Source organism: Lissotriton vulgaris, chromosome 5, assembly GCF_964263255.1.
Source record: "Lissotriton vulgaris chromosome 5, aLisVul1.2, whole genome shotgun sequence".
Lineage (NCBI taxonomy): Eukaryota > Metazoa > Chordata > Amphibia > Caudata > Salamandridae > Lissotriton > Lissotriton vulgaris.
In genome coordinates this window covers 1043779840-1043796864 of record NC_141693.1, presented here as the reverse complement: position 1 = coordinate 1043796864, position 17025 = coordinate 1043779840, and the positions used below count along the sequence as shown (strand labels likewise).

Below are 17025 nucleotides of genomic sequence, written 5' to 3'. Positions count from 1 at the left end.
ATACCTATGCCCTCACATGCACACACACTAACAAACACAGTTACTCTCAGACAGGCACACAGGCAAACACACACTTCAGTCCAAACAATAGTGTTTTCTTATCTTCCCTGGCAAACGGAACTAGTCCAGTTCTGTCTGCTTCTCCTTTACCTGTACCGTGACACTCTTTCACAGATTTGGAAACCAGTAACTTTGGCAAGAATGCCATGAGTGGCCCTCGGTCCCCTATGACTCACAGTATGTTAATGGCCTCGGGCTGAATGAGGGCCTTTAGAAAAGTTGGAGCCCCGTAAAAAGGTGCCCCTGGCCTGGGTTGTTGCAGCTATTTTGTCCCGTGCCCCTCCCTCTGCTCCTCAGCCTCTAGGAAGTGCGATGGGCCAGAGGGAAGCACATAAAAAGACATCGCAAGACAGATAGAATGAGGCGTCTTTGTGTGCTTTCTTTCTTTCTTTCAGTTTTTTTTTTTTTTGCTGGCTGGCAATTTTTTGGGTGTGTGGTTGGATCATTGTCCTCAGGACTACTTTCAGAGGAAAGGGGTCTCTCAGTCCACCCTTCTATCAAGTAGACCGGAAAGAGATGAGGGTATGTCCCAATAAAAAGCAAGCAAAGCAGATGTTAGCCACAGGCAGAAGTATAGGACTGCATATGAAGCCTTCATTTGCTCCAGTTCCCAGTGTGAGTTCTTGTCAACCCATTTTCTTTCACTGGAGAGTGGCTTCTTAACTGTACTCTATAGGCCATTTTGTCTATGTAAAATGATGTTAGTACATATAGGCATATGCCCTTTAGTATCAGGTAAGAGGGAAGTGGGGGATTCCCTGACTAGTGGAATGGTAGAGTTCCTTTGTAGCGAAACATGCAAGACATGCACTTACCGTGTAAATTCCTGCCTTCAGAGATAAAATGGTCCACAAAAAAACACCCCAGCCACACATCTATCTTAACTCAGTCAGTCAAAACGTGTGGGGGAAAAACAATTACCATGTAAAGGTGCCACACTGTCTTTCTCTTGGGCGTGGTATATTTCCTCCAGCTGCTTCATGGACTCGTCCAGTACCACGCTCATCCACATCAGGATATTGGTAGCCAGAGTGTGCATGAGGCCAAACCTGGAAAAAAGATTGAACACAAAACCAATGGAGTCAGTGTGCCTTGCAGGTCCACTTTAGTGCACATACAAAAATATTCTGAAGGTCGTACCTATTGAGCTGCTGCCTGTCTTGAATACACACTTTAGCATAAAACGAGAGGATGGAAACCTTTGGGAGAAAAACACAAAAAATAACACATTTTAGGTATTTAGAAAATACACATTAAAAATATAGTAAGTAAAAATCTTCTTAGGGCGACTAATGTGGGGTCTGATCTGGTCTATCAGTCCTCTGTTCGTATATGACTTAGATGTCTGGTAGTAACACGTTAACCCAGGAACACTGATTAGCGGACTGAGTACACTGTACTTATCCAGAGCTGGGCAAACCCCCATCCCTCGCCTTTGATTGAAGCATATGAAATTAATTAATGGATTGGTTAACTTTGCACTGCACAATGAGATGAATTATATATCAGACATCATGTTAATTTATGTTATGTTATTTATTGTACACAAAGCACACTAATGCCACAGCATCGTGGAACTAACTAAGCAAAGCAGATAAAGGGCTGGTCGCCACAACAAATTAAATAACACAGAAACTGATTTTGATTTTGGCGGGCAGAGGACATTGCTCCTGCCATCTTAATGGACCGCCATCTGCCAAATCTGGAGTTGTCCTCATACCCCGCAGACAACCCCAAACATTGAAAGAAACCACTGTCGCATTGGTTCCTGTCTGTGCTGTAAATGTTTGCTGGACAGCTCATTCAAACATGATGACCCTCTCTCAAACTTTTACAAAGTTTTACATCTTCAGAAACAAACTTCAAAAGCAGGAGTTTGAAGTAATGGTCCCCCACACCAAGGTAGTTTTTAGGTGGAGCCTGGGCAGCACATGTGCTGCTCTGTGAGGCATGCTGTAATCAGGTATGGACTTAAAAGCTCCTCCCATTTTCTGCACATATTTTCAATTGGCTCCTGTTACTGTCCTTTCTAAATCAATACAACCATAAGTGACCATAAGTGGTGTCCGGTGGCAAGCCCTTAACTTCGCTTTTGTGCAGGGGCCTAGTGCCCCCTGCACCTCGCTCTGACATCTCCTCTTTTGTAGACATGAAAAGAAGCAAAGAAGCAAAGAAGAAAAGAAAGAAAGAAAGAAAGAGAAATACAAAGGCAGGACATGAGAGAAAGAAAACAGTAATTACTGGCGTACTCTCATCTTTCTTGTTTGCTTTGTCGCTAGTGGTGGTGGCTTGCTGCCCCAATTTCTATAGTTACTAAATGAGTCTCTTTGGCGTTCTGCTTACTCTCTTTGGGCAGGCCATTTCTTTTCCCACGTTCGGTATCGCTTCAACACGGTCTTGTCTCTGCTGCGGGATGTCCCTTCTATGCCGTATACATCTTCCTCTTTGATGGATGTTGCATTGCCCTTAGGCGCTGCCTCTCCGCCTTCCTCATCTGATGTCCTGAGTCTCTTCAAGTGTGAGCTGTTTCTGGTGATATGGTAGGGGCCTGCTGCCTCCGTTATCATGGGTCCCTTGACGGTTTTTATGGTTAGCGGTTCACTTGAGGAGGGGCTATCAGACTTCCTTGCTTGCCATTGACGCACCAGCACTAAATCTCCTTGCTTTGGCTTAGATGCTGTGGCATGTCACCATGAAGTTGTGGTGGCTGCACCTAAAGTGCACATGACGCTTTGGCCGGTCCGAGAGGCCAAAGCGTCATGCGTTGCCAAAGCGTCATGCGCACTTTGTGTGTTCTCCACCCAGGCTACATTACAGCATGGGTGGAGAACATGCAGAGCCTGCTAGTCCCTGTCTGAGCGCTGAACCACGACACTCAGACCAATCACAATGCTGCTAAGGCAACGTTGTGATGAGTTAGGGGATTCTGGCAGGCTGTGTGCTTCCTGCCTAGTGGACAGGAGGACAGAGAATGAAGATGCGGCGGCCGTGGTCAGCGGAGAAAAGGTAAGTGCATTTTTTTAAATTATATATTTTCCCTCCCTCCAGCTCCTGCCCCAACACCCCTCGTCAGTAGCAGCTGCTACTGGTTGTAACTATCTTAGGACGTCTAAGTCAAAAAGTCTAAGGGCCTTATTACAACTTTGGTGGTGTTCGGCTGGACCACCACTGCAGCTGTCCCATGAAGACCACTAAGGCCGCGTTGATCCCGCCCGCCGGGTTCTGAATGTAGTCCTTGCTGAGTATAAACTATGTTGTGCATGCCACACAGTGCACACACAATCATGCACTTGTGGGGGGGGGTACATAATGTGCCAACTGCACCACCCCCATGGGCAAATTTGCCCGGGGGCCCCATCCTTGCCTAGAATTTTGATGGCAGGATCAGCGCTATGCAAACACAAGGAGATAATTGACAGAGCGCTGAAACTTTTCAGACACGCACCCCCAGTCACAGATCTGAGTTGAAGCTATCATCGTTCTTTAGCTCTCTTCGCCACCCCAGTTCAGACACAGCTATATGCAAATCAGTTTGACCCTGTGCCTCATGGGAACAGTCCAGCCCGAACTGCCAAGCCATGTCTTCCCTGGACCGGAAACAAGCATCCTGGGACCGGTTTCGGACTAACATCCCTCATCAGCCAGGCTAGCTTGAATCCAGTGGCAAAGTGAGCAAGGGACCCACATCTGGGCATACCCTGCCAACTGAGGGCGAACAAAGCAAACACAAGGAGATGATGAGGGAGCACTGCTATGAAAAGGCTTGTGGAAGATCAAGTCGTAATATGGAGAGCAGTGCTGGGATGGGCGCCGCCTCCATTCCTCCTCATTTCTAACACCACCAGCACCACAGGATCCAGGATACTGGCAGTGTTGGTGGCGTTGTAGCGGGCTGCCGACGGTCTGCCCGCTGCATTCTTAATACGTTGGGCGGATTGCGGTGGTTGGACTATCACTGTGAGGAAGGCGGTCCCAGGAATGCCAAACTCATAAGGCTCTAAGTAACAATTGTGCAAAGGAAACATGTGTGGCAAAAGGATATAACCAAATAGTATGGGTAAGAATAACATTGAATTAATGATAATGCCAATGGAAGGGAGGATAATTCCTTGTTTTAAAAAAAAAATGGTAACCTACAAATTTATGAGAGAAATAAGCAGAGGGTTTTGGGAAAGTCTAGTAAAGAATAAGAGCTCAGCTTAATCACTTGATAGGAATCGCACAAGATTAAATCTCATAGTAATTAATGACACAGGAAAAAGAGGGAGTTGTCTGCTCTTCCGTGTTGTATTCTGTTCAGGGAGCAGGCTTTGACTTCAGCCTAGGGACTCAGGGAAGGGGAGGTAGGGAAATGAGGGGGCAGGGGTGGGAGGGTGAGTCCTGAGGGAGGGCCTGGGCCTGACTGGATTAGCGTATAATGCTTCCACCATGTTTCCAGAGCTCACGGTGAGGTTGGGCTGTCATCCTGCCCCCAGCCACTGCAATATCCCTGCAGCAATTTTACTAGGTGTGCATCCACACCCAGGGATACCGGTTCTGGTGTTTCTGAGGCTGAAATTAATGGGCTCACAGGCTATGGACCAAATAATTCTAGACCCAGAGACACCTTGCCACCCATAATGGCGAGTGGCAGAATTCCACACAGAGTTGCAATTATGGGAGAAATATTGCAACTGTAATGAGGGACTAAGTGGTTTGAGGACACCTAGGCAGCTTCATCCATTTAATATATACACATCGTAATTCCTTCAACTGTTGTTTTAAATATATATGTATATAGTTCCCAAACCGTATTGTTAGACTGCTGTTGACTATAAATGTACAACTGCTGCTGACTTCCAATATTTGTATTTTTTATGTGCCGTATTAAAGTACAACTACTGACTACTTAAATAATACTGTAGGTAGGTGTTAATAATGGGGTAATTTTACACTGACAGGTTTCAGTTGCAGCCGGCATGGCTCAAGGGTCGGGGTGGCGGCAGGGGCTTGGTCTGGGAGGGGTTCCTTGGGGAGGGAGTGAGCAAAAAAAATAAAGAATATAATAAAAATCACTTACCTTGCCACCGCCCGGTCTCGCGTGCCTGCTCCTGCTCTCCTGCTTCCGACTTCAGGAACAGGAAGAGGCAGCCAGGCTCCCTCTCCTAAGCCAATCACAACGCTGCATTGCTGCGTTGTGATTGGTCTGAGCACCATGACATGGCACCCAGCCAGGGGCTGGAGGAGTAGGCATTTCGTGGGACTGGTTTGTGAGGCCCGAGAGGGCCGAACAAACAGTCATTGCGCACTTAGGAGTGGGCAAACCACTCCTCCCCAGCCCTGCTCAGAGAGCAGAGCATCCCACCCAAAAGGAAACAGAAAATCATAATAACTGAAAGTTATAATCATTTTATGTTTTTGCTTCTAGCACTGCTTGAAAGCAGTAGGGCGACGCTCCTCCGCCATAGCGGAGGAGCCGCCAATGACAGGTTTCAAGTGACATCAGGACTCAAGAGTGAAGCTTGAGTAGTATCTGATGTTACTTGTGTACTCTAAGATGAGTAACCATGGGTTAATAACAGCTGCACATCTACAATTTCATGTTATATACACCCTGCCATCCTCATCAGCCAGGCTAGCTTGAATCCAGTGGCAAAGTGAGCAAGGGACCCAAGCATGAACCACTGCTGCTTCTGCTACTGGGGGCCGACATAGCAGCACCACTGCAAAATTGGCTCTCAGTAGCAAAAAACAGGCCCCCCACTGCGGCAAAACTGCCCCCACCCTTCCAGCCTCCCGGTAAAACGCTTGATGCCCAGTACGGCCTAGTGCCCCCTGCACCTCGCTCTGACATCTCCTCTTTTGTAGACATGAAAAGAAGCAAAGAAGCAAAGAAGAAAAGAAAGAAAGAAAGAAAGAGAAATACAAAGGCAGGACATGAGAGAAAGAAAACAGTAATTACTGGCGTACTCTCATCATTCTTGTTTGCTTTGTCGCTAGTGGTGGTGGCTTGCTGCCCCAATTTCTATGGTTCCTAAATGAGTCTCTTTGGCGTTCTGCTTACTCTCTTTGGGCAGGCCATTTCTTTTCCCACGTTCGGTATCGCTTCAACGCGGTCTCGTCTCTGCTGCGGGATGTCCCTTCTATGCCGTATACATCTTCCTCTTTGATGGATGTTGCATTGCCCTTAGGCGCTGCCTCTCCGCCTTCCTCATCTGATGTCCTGAGCGTCTTCAAGTGTGAGCTGTTTCTGGTGATATGGTAGGGGCCTGCTGCCTCCGTTATCATGGGTCCCTTGACGGTTTTTTATGGTTAGCGGTTCACTTGAGGAGGGGCTATCAGACTTCCTTGCTTGCCATTGACGCACCAGCACTAAATCTCCTTGCTTTGGCTTAGATGCTGTGGTATGTCACCATGTGTCTGCATACTAAATTATTTTCCCCTTTGCCTCTTGATCTCTTTCAGCAATGCTGCTGTGTTCAGGTGGTGCTTTTGCCTCCAGATGGGACAATCTCATCCTGCTTGTTCTCCCCAACACCAGTTCTGCTGGGCATCATACTGTGGAACTGTGTGGGGTGTTTCGGTAGTCTCGCACCACTGAGATATGTAAATGTAAATGTACATGTATTTATATAGCGCAAATCACCGACCCGGTATCTAAGCGCTTGCTTAGGGAACCCGTCCTGGTATTCCCTTGTGAGATAACCCCGGCAGGGTATCCACAAGGTGAAAGCCAGGCATCCCGCCGCGAGGGGCCGTAGTGGAGATTAGGCAAGCTATTGCCCAGAGTCGCAGAGTGTGAACCCGTGAGTCGAGTAGGCACCGGAGCGAGAATTATCGAGTCTGTGGAATTTTTTAGCCCAAGACCCGCAGAGGCGGGGAATTGAACCCTGGTCCAGGACCGATCTCAGCTTCCGGGTCTGCCGCCTCTAACCCCTGAAAAAATAGTGGAAACGAAAAGCGATGTTGACCCTCAGGATAATTTTATCTCACTACTTATGAGAATACAAACAAGGGAAAACCTATTGTTCGTATGGGTTATTTTATTTAGACCCTTTTGTCAATTTTTAAATCATTTTGAAAAACATTTTAAGGTTGAGAAAAAACACTAATTACAAACATTTACACTATTTACAACTATCATACATACAAATCTATACATCAAACGATAAACATATATACAGATGAATCCACAGTTATGAACAAGCTTCTTTTACAAAAGAAAAAGACAGTTTTTTCACACAAAAAAATCAATCTTTGTGAAACTTCAACTCATTAGAAGGCCCAACCAGGGTCAAAACAACAGGAAAAGGCAACAAGAAAATTAATTAGAACTCATCGATCAGTTAGAGTTGACAAATAACTGTTAGCTTTGCTAAATTAAAGGTGCCTATTCGCCGTTATGCCGACGCGTTTCAAATCTGGAAATTAATCTCAGATTCTCTTCAGGGCTCTGTCAGTGTGGCATTCTACAAAAAAAAAGGAAGCTTGTTTTAGCCACTATTTACAAGGGATGAGTGCCCCCCACAAAAACAAAGGCAAGAAGTTGCAGGGTTTTACCTTATCATAAGGATAACGCGATCCCGCGGTCCAATTACTCAAATGGGAAAGGGCTTTAAGGTTATGCAGAAGCTCTGTTAAAAGAGATCATGTGAAAGGGAATTAGTTACCAGGCCATTCAGAGACGCACAGGTACAGGGGTTCCACGACTTCAAAGCACACGAATCATACCTCAGGTTGTGAAAAACGGGAGCGCCACTATTTCCTTTCGCAAAAATGAATTCTCCGCTGTGAGCTCAATCACGCTGCCGCCTGGAATGCAACAGACATGGACTATCTTACTGAAAACTATACGGCTGTACAGAATGGTTGTAGGGTTGCAATTGACTGCATAGTGACATACCTTGGGGTTTGTTTTAGTGAAGGGCAGTGGATGGTTTACTGTTGAATCGGTCCCAGCGGACCCTTGCTGTCGGGCGGGGGTTGCCTCCGCGGTGTGGCACAGGGGGTGCTGCATTCGCGCTACTATCTGAAATAATTATGTTTAAGATGTAAAAGCGAAAAAACGCCGTTTTTCTATCTATAATTCAGGAGACACGCTTGCACCCACCTCACTCTCCAACCATGGACCAGGAAATGCGAACTCATCGGTGGAAAACCACCATGTGAGGTTCCTACATCATAGCTAATCCGCCGCTCGGCATTGTGGGCATTGTAGTTTATCAGGTAAGTACATAGAACTTATAAGCGAGAAATCTCTGATAAGGAGTTGAGCCCCGTTTGGGTGCTGTTAAACTTTAGTATCAGGTATGCTTCTTTTTTTAAAAGCATTTGGTCAATATTTGTACTCGAGTTGGTTTGATTCAAATTAAACAGCACAGTCCACTTGAACTCGTTTTCCCCATGATTGTGATCAATGAAGTGTTGGACAAGGGGCGCTGTGAGCACTTTGTTTTTGATGCGTGACCTATGTTGCGTCATGCGTGTATTTGCTTGTTGGTTTGTCTTGCCTATGTAAATTTTAGGACAAGGACAAATGATGGCATAAACCACATTTTTGGTTCTGCAGTTTGTGAAATTCGAATGGGTCCATGTTGTGGTAGTGTGGCTGAAAATTTTCCCTTCAATGGTTGTATCACATGCGATACAATTCCCACATCTGTGGTGACCCTCAGTTGGTTTAAGTCCCCATTTGGACAATAGGTCGCTTTTTGGTTTTGATGTTCTAACATCTGCGCGAACTAATTGCTGGCCAATATTCTGGTTTATCTTGAAGGCAAATATTGGACGGGGGAACGGCATTCCCAGCTCTTCTAGCAAGTGCCAGTGTTTCAGAACCATCTGTCTAATTTTGTGGGTTTCTGCACAAAATGTGGTGACGCAGACTAAACTTTCAAGTTCACGTTTCTTTTTTGTCTCAAAGAGACATTCTCTCGGTGTGTAACGCGCCCTCTTGAACGAATGTTTAAGTAATTTTTTGGGGTAACCCCGTTCCACCAATTCATCACAAAAATGTTGTCCGTGTTGCTCAAACTGTTCGATTTCTGAACAATTTCTCCGAATTCGGAGGAGTTGTCCGTAAGGCAAGTTCGTCCTCAAGTTTCTCGGATGCGAACTGCCATAATGAAGGATGGTGTTTTTATCCGTTTTCTTCCTAAATAATGATGATTTCAAGATACCTCCCACATTACTTATTTCAACATCAAGAAAGGTCATTTTGACATTACTTGACTCGAGTGAAAATTGTATGTCATGATGTCTCGAGTTTATCCAATGGTGAAAGTTACTCAAGTCGGTGGGGCTCCCCTGCCACAGGAGCCACACGTCGTCGATGTAACAATACCAATGCATTATATTTTGTGAATAGGGGTTGTTTGTCTCCATGAATCTTTTTTCATATTCGGCCATATAAAGTACGGCCATCTCAGGAGCATAAGGGCACCCCATCGCGGTGCCCTTAACCTGCATGTAGAAGTCGTCATTGAAGCGAAAATAATTCTTTTTCAGAGTGATCTCGGCCAGTCGCAGTATGAAGGATGTGGGGACTTTATGGGGTCTCTCCCTGGAGTCCAGGTAAAGTTCGATCACCTCTAACGCTTCCCCTTGGGGGATTTGAGTGTAGAGGGACGTCACATCCATTGTCACCATTAGTTGTAATGTGTCATCAAACAAAGTGCCCTCTACTTTAGCCAAAAAATCCGTAGTGTCCCGTAAATAAGCCTTGACTTCAGTCACAAACGGCTTCAAAAAGAAGTCCACAAATTTGGACAAAGGCTCGAGGCACGAATCGCTCCCCGAAACGATTGGTCGTCCAGGGGGATCCGACAAGTTTTTATGAATTTTGGGCAGAAAATATGCCACCGGGGTTCTGGGGAATTTTTTGATTAAAAAGTCCGCTTCCTTTGGGCCTAAAAAGCCACTGTCTTTGCCGTTTTGTACGACATCAGCAATCAGAGATTGAATTTGCTGTAAAGGGTCTTCCGTCAATTTCCGGTACCATTCCTGATTGTTTACATGCGAACAACCTTCGGCTAAATATTTGTCTCTTGGCCAGATGACAACGGCACCGCCCTTGTCAGCCTGCTTTATTACCAGTGAGGGATCTTCCTTGAGATTTTTTAATGCTGTTCGTTGTCCCTTAGTAATATTGGGTTTCACAAATTTCTGCTGATGTTCTAATTTGTTTATTGATGACAAAAGGATTTGTTCAAATGCAAGTACTTGCTTGGGTATATTCTGGGTGGGTACAAAGGTGGATTTATTCCTGAGACCCGTGGTCTCCATGTCGCTACTTGGAGGTTGATTGGCAAAGAAAGCTTTAAGACGGATCTTACGACAGAATTCTAATGTTTCAAGTTTTATTTTAGTAAAGTCTGTCCGTCTGGTGGGAACAAATTTTAGCCCCAAGTTCAATACTGACTCTTCGTCTTTTGACAATGCCCGAGTTGATAGATTAACTACGGAGGACGGATTTTCTACGACTTGTAGTAATTCCTCCGGGTTCGCATTTCCCATTGTGGTTTGAATCTTACCTTTGACTGCTGGCCTTTGTCTAAAAAAGGAGTTTGTTTCTTACTATTCCCTCCTCTTGAGTCCGAACCAGATGACTCAGAGGACGAGGTTTCTGAAAAAGTCTTATACCTGTTTCTAGATCTACCTTGAAAATTGGAAAGTGCTCCACGAGATTCTGGTTGGGAGTAGAAATCGTCTTTAAGAAAGGGATAAGCCCTTTCTAGTGTAAAGGATTTGGAGTCCCTTTCGTACTGTGCTGTCTTGTTGTTAATTGCGTTGTCTTTGAAAGATTGTATCTCTTTATCGATTTTCTCTAAGAGAGCTTTCGAGTCTGAAACCACCTGGTTGTCTCTGATGGCTGTGGTAAGTTCCTCGATTTCTTGTAATTCCTTAGCGCATAGTCTCTGGGCAGTTTCTATGGTGTGGACCATCAGGTCCCTGCTGCACTTGGTGTTTATGCAGCTAAAGCCCTTTTTGTAATCTGCATCATCGGTAAAAATGACCGGGACATTTTTCACCTGGAGACCCCAAGGGATGGTCCCACCCCTTAGGTGTTTCAGGAGAAAATGGCCGTGGAGTTCCGTACGAATCTGTTTCTTACGGAGTCTAGTTAGTTTCTCGGTTTCGTTCTGCTGCTGAGCTGAAGAGCTCAGAGTGACTTCTGCAAAGGGGGATGTGGCTAACAAATTCTTAATGTGGTTTTCAGAAAAAGACAAAGTGTCCTTCTCGCCCATTACAGATGTGGGAATTGTATCGCATGTGATACAACCATTGAAGGGAACATTTTCAGCCACACTACCACAACGTGGACCCATTCGAATTTCACAAACTGCAGAACCAAAAATGTGGTTTATGCCATCATTTGTCCTTGTCCTAAAATTTACATAGGCAAGACAAACCAACAAGCAAATACACGCATGACGCAACATAGGTCACGCATCAAAAACAAAGTGCTCACAGCGCCCCTTGTCCAACACTTCATTGATCACAATCATGGGGAAAACGAGTTCAAGTGGACTGTGCTGTTTAATTTGAATCAAACCAACTCGAGTACAAATATTGACCAAATGCTTTTAAAAAAAGAAGCATACCTGATACTAAAGTTTAACAGCACCCAAACGGGGCTCAACTCCTTATCAGAGATTTCTCGCTTATAAGTTCTATGTACTTACCTGATAAACTACAATGCCCACAATGCCGAGCGGCGGATTAGCTATGATGTAGGAACCTCACATGGTGGTTTTCCACCGATGAGTTCGCATTTCCTGGTCCATGGTTGGAGAGTGAGGTGGGTGCAAGCGTGTCTCCTGAATTATAGATAGAAAAACTGCGTTTTTTCGCTTTTACATCTTAAACATAATTATTTCAGATAGTAGCGCGACTGCAGCACCCCCTGTGACACACCGCGGAGGCAACCCCCGCCCGACAGCAAGGGTCCGCTGGGACCGATTCAACAGTAAACCATCCACTGCCCTTCACTAAAACAAACCCCAAGGTATGTCACTATGCAGTCAATTGCAACCCTACAACCATTCTGTACAGCCGTATAGTTTTCAGTAAGTTTAGTCCATGTCTGTTGCATTCCAGGCGGCAGCGTGATTGAGCTCACAGCGGAGAATTCATTTTTGCGAAAGGAAATAGTGGCGCTCCCGTTTTTCACAACCTGAGGTATGATTCGTGTGCTTTGAAGTCGTGGAACCCCTGTACCTGTGCGTCTCTGAATGGCCTGGTAACTAATTCCCTTTCACATGATCTCTTTTAACAGAGCTTCTGCATAACCTTAAAGCCCTTTCCCATTTGAGTAATTGGACCGCGGGATCGCGTTATCCTTATGATAAGGTAAAACCCTGCAACTTCTTGCCTTTGTTTTTGTGGGGGGGCACTCATCCCTTGTAAATAGTGGCTAAAACAAGCTTCCTTTCTTTTTGTAGAATGCCACACTGACAGAGCCCTGAAGAGAATCTGAGATTAATTTCCAGATTTGAAACGCGTCGGCATAACGGCGAATAGGCACCTTTAATTTAGCAAAGCTAACAGTTATTTGTCAACTCTAACTGATCGACGAGTTCTAATTAATTTTCTTGTTGCCTTTTCCTGTTGTTTTGACCCTGGTTGGGCCTTCTAATGAGTTGAAGTTTCACAAAGATTGATTTTTTTGTGTGAAAAAACTGTCTTTTTCTTTTGTAAAAGAAGCTTGTTCATAACTGTGGATTCATCTGTATATATGTTTATCGTTTGATGTATAGATTTGTATGTATGATAGTTGTAAATAGTGTAAATGTTTGTAATTAGTGTTTTTTCTCAACCTTAAAATGTTTTTCAAAATGATTTAAAAATTGACAAAAGGGTCTAAATAAAATAACCCATACGAACAATAGGTTTTCCCTTGTTTGTATTCTCATAAGTAGTGAGATAAAATTATCCTGAGGGTCAACATCGCTTTTCGTTTCCACTATATTACGGTCCAGTTAACCCTCTGTCCCAGGACCAAACTCCGTTTTTTTGCAAAAGCCTCTAACCCCTGAGCCACACTTCTCCACCACCAGTCTGGCATACTGGACAGCCTTCTTGTTTCCCATGAATCTTGCCACCATGCCATTTGTTTGCGGCCACAGAGGTATTACTTTTCTGTGATGTTTTACCAGGTATCTGCAAAGCTCTTCTCCCGAAAATGGTGGCCCATTGTCTGTCTTCATTGTTTCTGGGGAGCCCTTAGGTGCTAATATGTAATCTAGTATCAGCAAAGTTGCTGTGGCTGACATTGATGACACTTGTCATACTATGGGGAACCTGGAGTATTCATCAATGACTACTAGCAAGTAGTTTCCAGGTTCCAGTGGCCCATAGAAGTCAGCTGACAATGTCGTCCACACCGCCCCAGGGAGGTTGGATATGTGTAGTTGTTCTGGCTTTGCTGTCCTTCCCGTTATTTGGCATAGGTGACAATTCATTATTGTGTCTTCCACCAGTTGATCCAGACCCGGGAATCATACTTTTTCCCTTAGCATCTTTTTACTTGCCACTATGCCCCCGTGGGATTTGTGCTAGATTCATCGTCTGCCGTTTTTGGTATTATTATCCTTGTTCCGTGAAGTAGAGCCCCTCTGTCTGTTTCTGACAGCTCCTCTTGTATTTGTTTGAACACTAGCATTTCCTCCCTTTTAACTCCTTCGCCCATTGGGATGCTGTTGTTTACACGTCTCCACCTCTGTTGTTGTGTTGCTGTTTTAACTGCTTGTAGTGTGGCGTCACCTGTTGTCTCTTGCTCCAGTTCCTCAATTGTTATTGGGGCGGGGGTGTTTTGTCCTCACATGAATTTCGGTACTCCCTGCCATGGACATGATATCTGGTGCCAGTGGTAGGAATGCCGTGACATGTAGTCAGAGGCGTTGTGCTCCTTTCTTGGTTTATGCCCTATCTTGAACTCATAGTCCATCAGGCATATCCCCCACCTCTCAATGTGTGGCGGAAGTTTTGCGTTGGGGTTTCCGTATATTGTAACTAGTGCCTGATGGTCAGTCACAATGGTAAATGGTTTCCCATACATGAACATGTGGTAGTGCTCCCATGCCCATACTACTGCTAAACTTTCCTTCTCTGGTTGAGAGTATGCCTTTTCTATGTCTGAATGACTTTTGCTTGCAAAGGCGACAGTTTGTCTAGGCGAATCTCTTCCTTGAGTGTGTTGTGCAAGAATGGCTCCTAGCCCCACCGGGCTGGCATCCACAGTGAGCTTGGTTCATAGGGAAGGGATGAAGTAGGCTAGGTGGTCTACTGCCGTGACTACATGTCGGATGGCTTCAAATGCCCTGTCACATTTGCTGGTCCAGAGAAACTGCTTGTCCTGCTTTGTTAGTTCCCAAGTAGGGTGCTCACAGTTGCAAAGTCCTTGATGTAGCGCACACAGCAGCTCGCCAGCCCAAGAAATGACCTAATTTCTCCTATGTCTCCTGGAGGTCTTGCTTTTTGCAGCATTTCCACTTTGCTATGATCTGGCCTCATTCCTTTCTTTGAAAATGTGTCCAAAGAACACTAGTTCTCCCTTTCCCAGCTCACATTTTTCCACATTCAGGGTCAGGCCGGCGTGTTCCAGCTGGCTACAGACTTCTCGTAAGGCCTTGTCATGCTCCTCATCTGAGCGTCCGAATACCAGGATATCATCGCTGTAGTTTAGGCTGTTTTTTTACGGGCCTTATCACCTCACTCACTGGCTCTTAAAAGAGTTCTGCTGTGGATGATATTCCAAAGCTCAGTCGGATGTAGGGAAATAGACCTATGTGAGTGGAGAATATTGTAATGTATTGTGATTGCAGATCAATCTCCAGTTGATGGTACCTTTTGCATAGGTCTAGCTTTGCGAATCTACATGCTCCAGTGAGACTGCTGATCATATTTTTTAAATGAGTTCCTGGGTGTCTTTCCCTCTCAATTGCCGTGCTTGGGATGCACATGTTGACGCAGATGCAAAATATTTATGTGTTCTTTTTAGGTTCTGCTACCATCTGAGATACCTATGGAGTTGGTCCGTCTGCCAGCTCTATGATATCTTGCACCAGTAGTCTCTTCTTCCACTTGTGTTTGCAGGTGCACAGGCACTATTCTGTGATGCTGAGCCACTGGCTTGACTGCTTCTTTGATGTGAAGTGTTATTTTCATGTCTTTCATTTTCCCTAGTCCTTGTAGTATTGCCGGGTGTTCTCTCAGAATGTTGTGTTGCTCTGACATGTGATGTGTCATGGCTAGGAGACCTATCACCTGTGCGGTGACATTGCTTAGTAGACATGGTGCTGGCATGTCTCCATGTAGGACATGCACTTCTTCTTTTATCTACCTTTCTTTGTATGTTAGTGTCCCTTCGAACTTCCCTATGTTTACCACCGGTTTCCTTGAGCCCCATGTGGAGACATCAACAGTGGATGGTGATAGCGGCGGCTTATGCCTCACCTTTTCATATTCTGACATGCACATGATGTTTCACATGGGACCACTATCTAGTACGAAGCTTGTGGCGTGGTTGCCTACATCAATGTCCACCGCCACTGTTTTCTTTATCTGTTGTTTGTCCATTAGTTGGATGTGCTCGGGCGTGCAACCTTGTGTCGTTCACTGGCCTCATGTGCATTTGCTCCAGCAGACTCAGCTGACGGACTGCGGTTTTGTGTGTCCATGTACCATGCGTATCTGCTTGTCTTCTGTTCGTTGTTTTGCTGGTCTCCCTCGTTCAGCTTTCAATTGCCCACTCATGCAGGTACTCGCAAAGTGATTTTCCCTGTTGCATTTCCAGCACTTGTGACTCATGCCAGGGCAGGCACCATTATGTGGGAATTCAAGTCCACAACAATAGCATGTTCTGTCTTGTTTCTGCTTCCAGGACGGCAGTGTTTTGTCCCTTCTGGCATTCCCAGCCATGCGATTAACTTGTTCCCCCGTATGCGCTCTCCCATTTTACATTTGTCTGGCATGTGCTGTTGCTCTGGCCTCTGCATGGGCCAGTGTCAGTTTTTTCTCCAGTGTATAAGGTTCTTTTAGTTTTCGGGTGTGAAAGTCAACTGACTGCTAGCCTTCGATGATGCGCAGTTACATTGCTTGATCATTGTCGAATTTATCGAATTTGCAGTATACGATCAGTTTGCACTGTCTGGTTGCGAAGTCATCAAGGGACTCCTCTGCCAGTTGGTATGTTGTGTTGGGATCACTGACATAATATCGACTACAAACATATAGGCATTTAAAATATCAACTCCAAAATATTGACTACAAAAATATCGAAGTCCTATCTACAAACAGGTAAGTACAAAAATATTGAAAAAAAAAATTTGGTTAAAAAATATGTACTTTATTAAAATATCGAATTTATTAAAATTATTGTAAAATTAAAAAAACATTAAAAATAAATAACTAAAATATACTTAAAAATACTTAAATAACCTTACAATTATTAAATAATTAATTTAAGTTATAAAAAAAATGCAATTTGATTTGTTAAAACATATATATTTATATTAACATATTATTATTAAAAAATATACAATATTATTACCGTAGCATAGCAAGAGTGTTAAAATTACTATTCCCACTCCAATGAGTGCAACAGTAGGGAAAACGTTGGATAGCGTAGTGGTAAAAATAATATTCCCACTCCAAAGAGTGCAACAGTAGGGAAAGCGTTGGATAGCGTAGTGGTAAAAATGACTATTCCCACTCCAGTGAGTGCAACAGTAGGGAAAGCGTTGGATAGCGTAGGGGTAAAAATTACTATTCCCACTCCAGTGAGTGCATCAGTAGGGAAAGCGTTGGATAGAGGGGGGGGTCAAAATTACTATTCCCACTCCAGTGAGTGCAACAGTAGGGAAAGCCTTGGATAGCGGGAGGGTCAAAATTACTATTCCCACTCCAGTGAGTGCAACAGTAGGGAAAGCGTTGGATAGCGTAGGGGTAAAAATTAGTATTCCCACTCCAGTGGGTGCAACAGTA

At 44.7% G+C, this 17025-nt stretch overlaps 1 protein-coding gene across 1 annotated transcript in view; it reads right to left on the bottom strand.

Annotated features, from left to right (window-relative positions):
- LOC147711964 (proton channel OTOP2-like) overlaps positions 1-17025 on the bottom strand; it is a 51785-nt gene that overhangs the window by 24298 nt on the left and 10462 nt on the right. Inside the window, exons 3-4 of the mRNA XM_086920268.1 lie at positions 1201-1259; positions 982-1109 (exon numbers count right to left, since the gene is read on the bottom strand). Of these exons, the coding sequence (XP_086776394.1) occupies positions 982-1109; positions 1201-1259 (187 nt within the window). The remainder of the gene's footprint in view (positions 1-981; positions 1110-1200; positions 1260-17025) is intronic.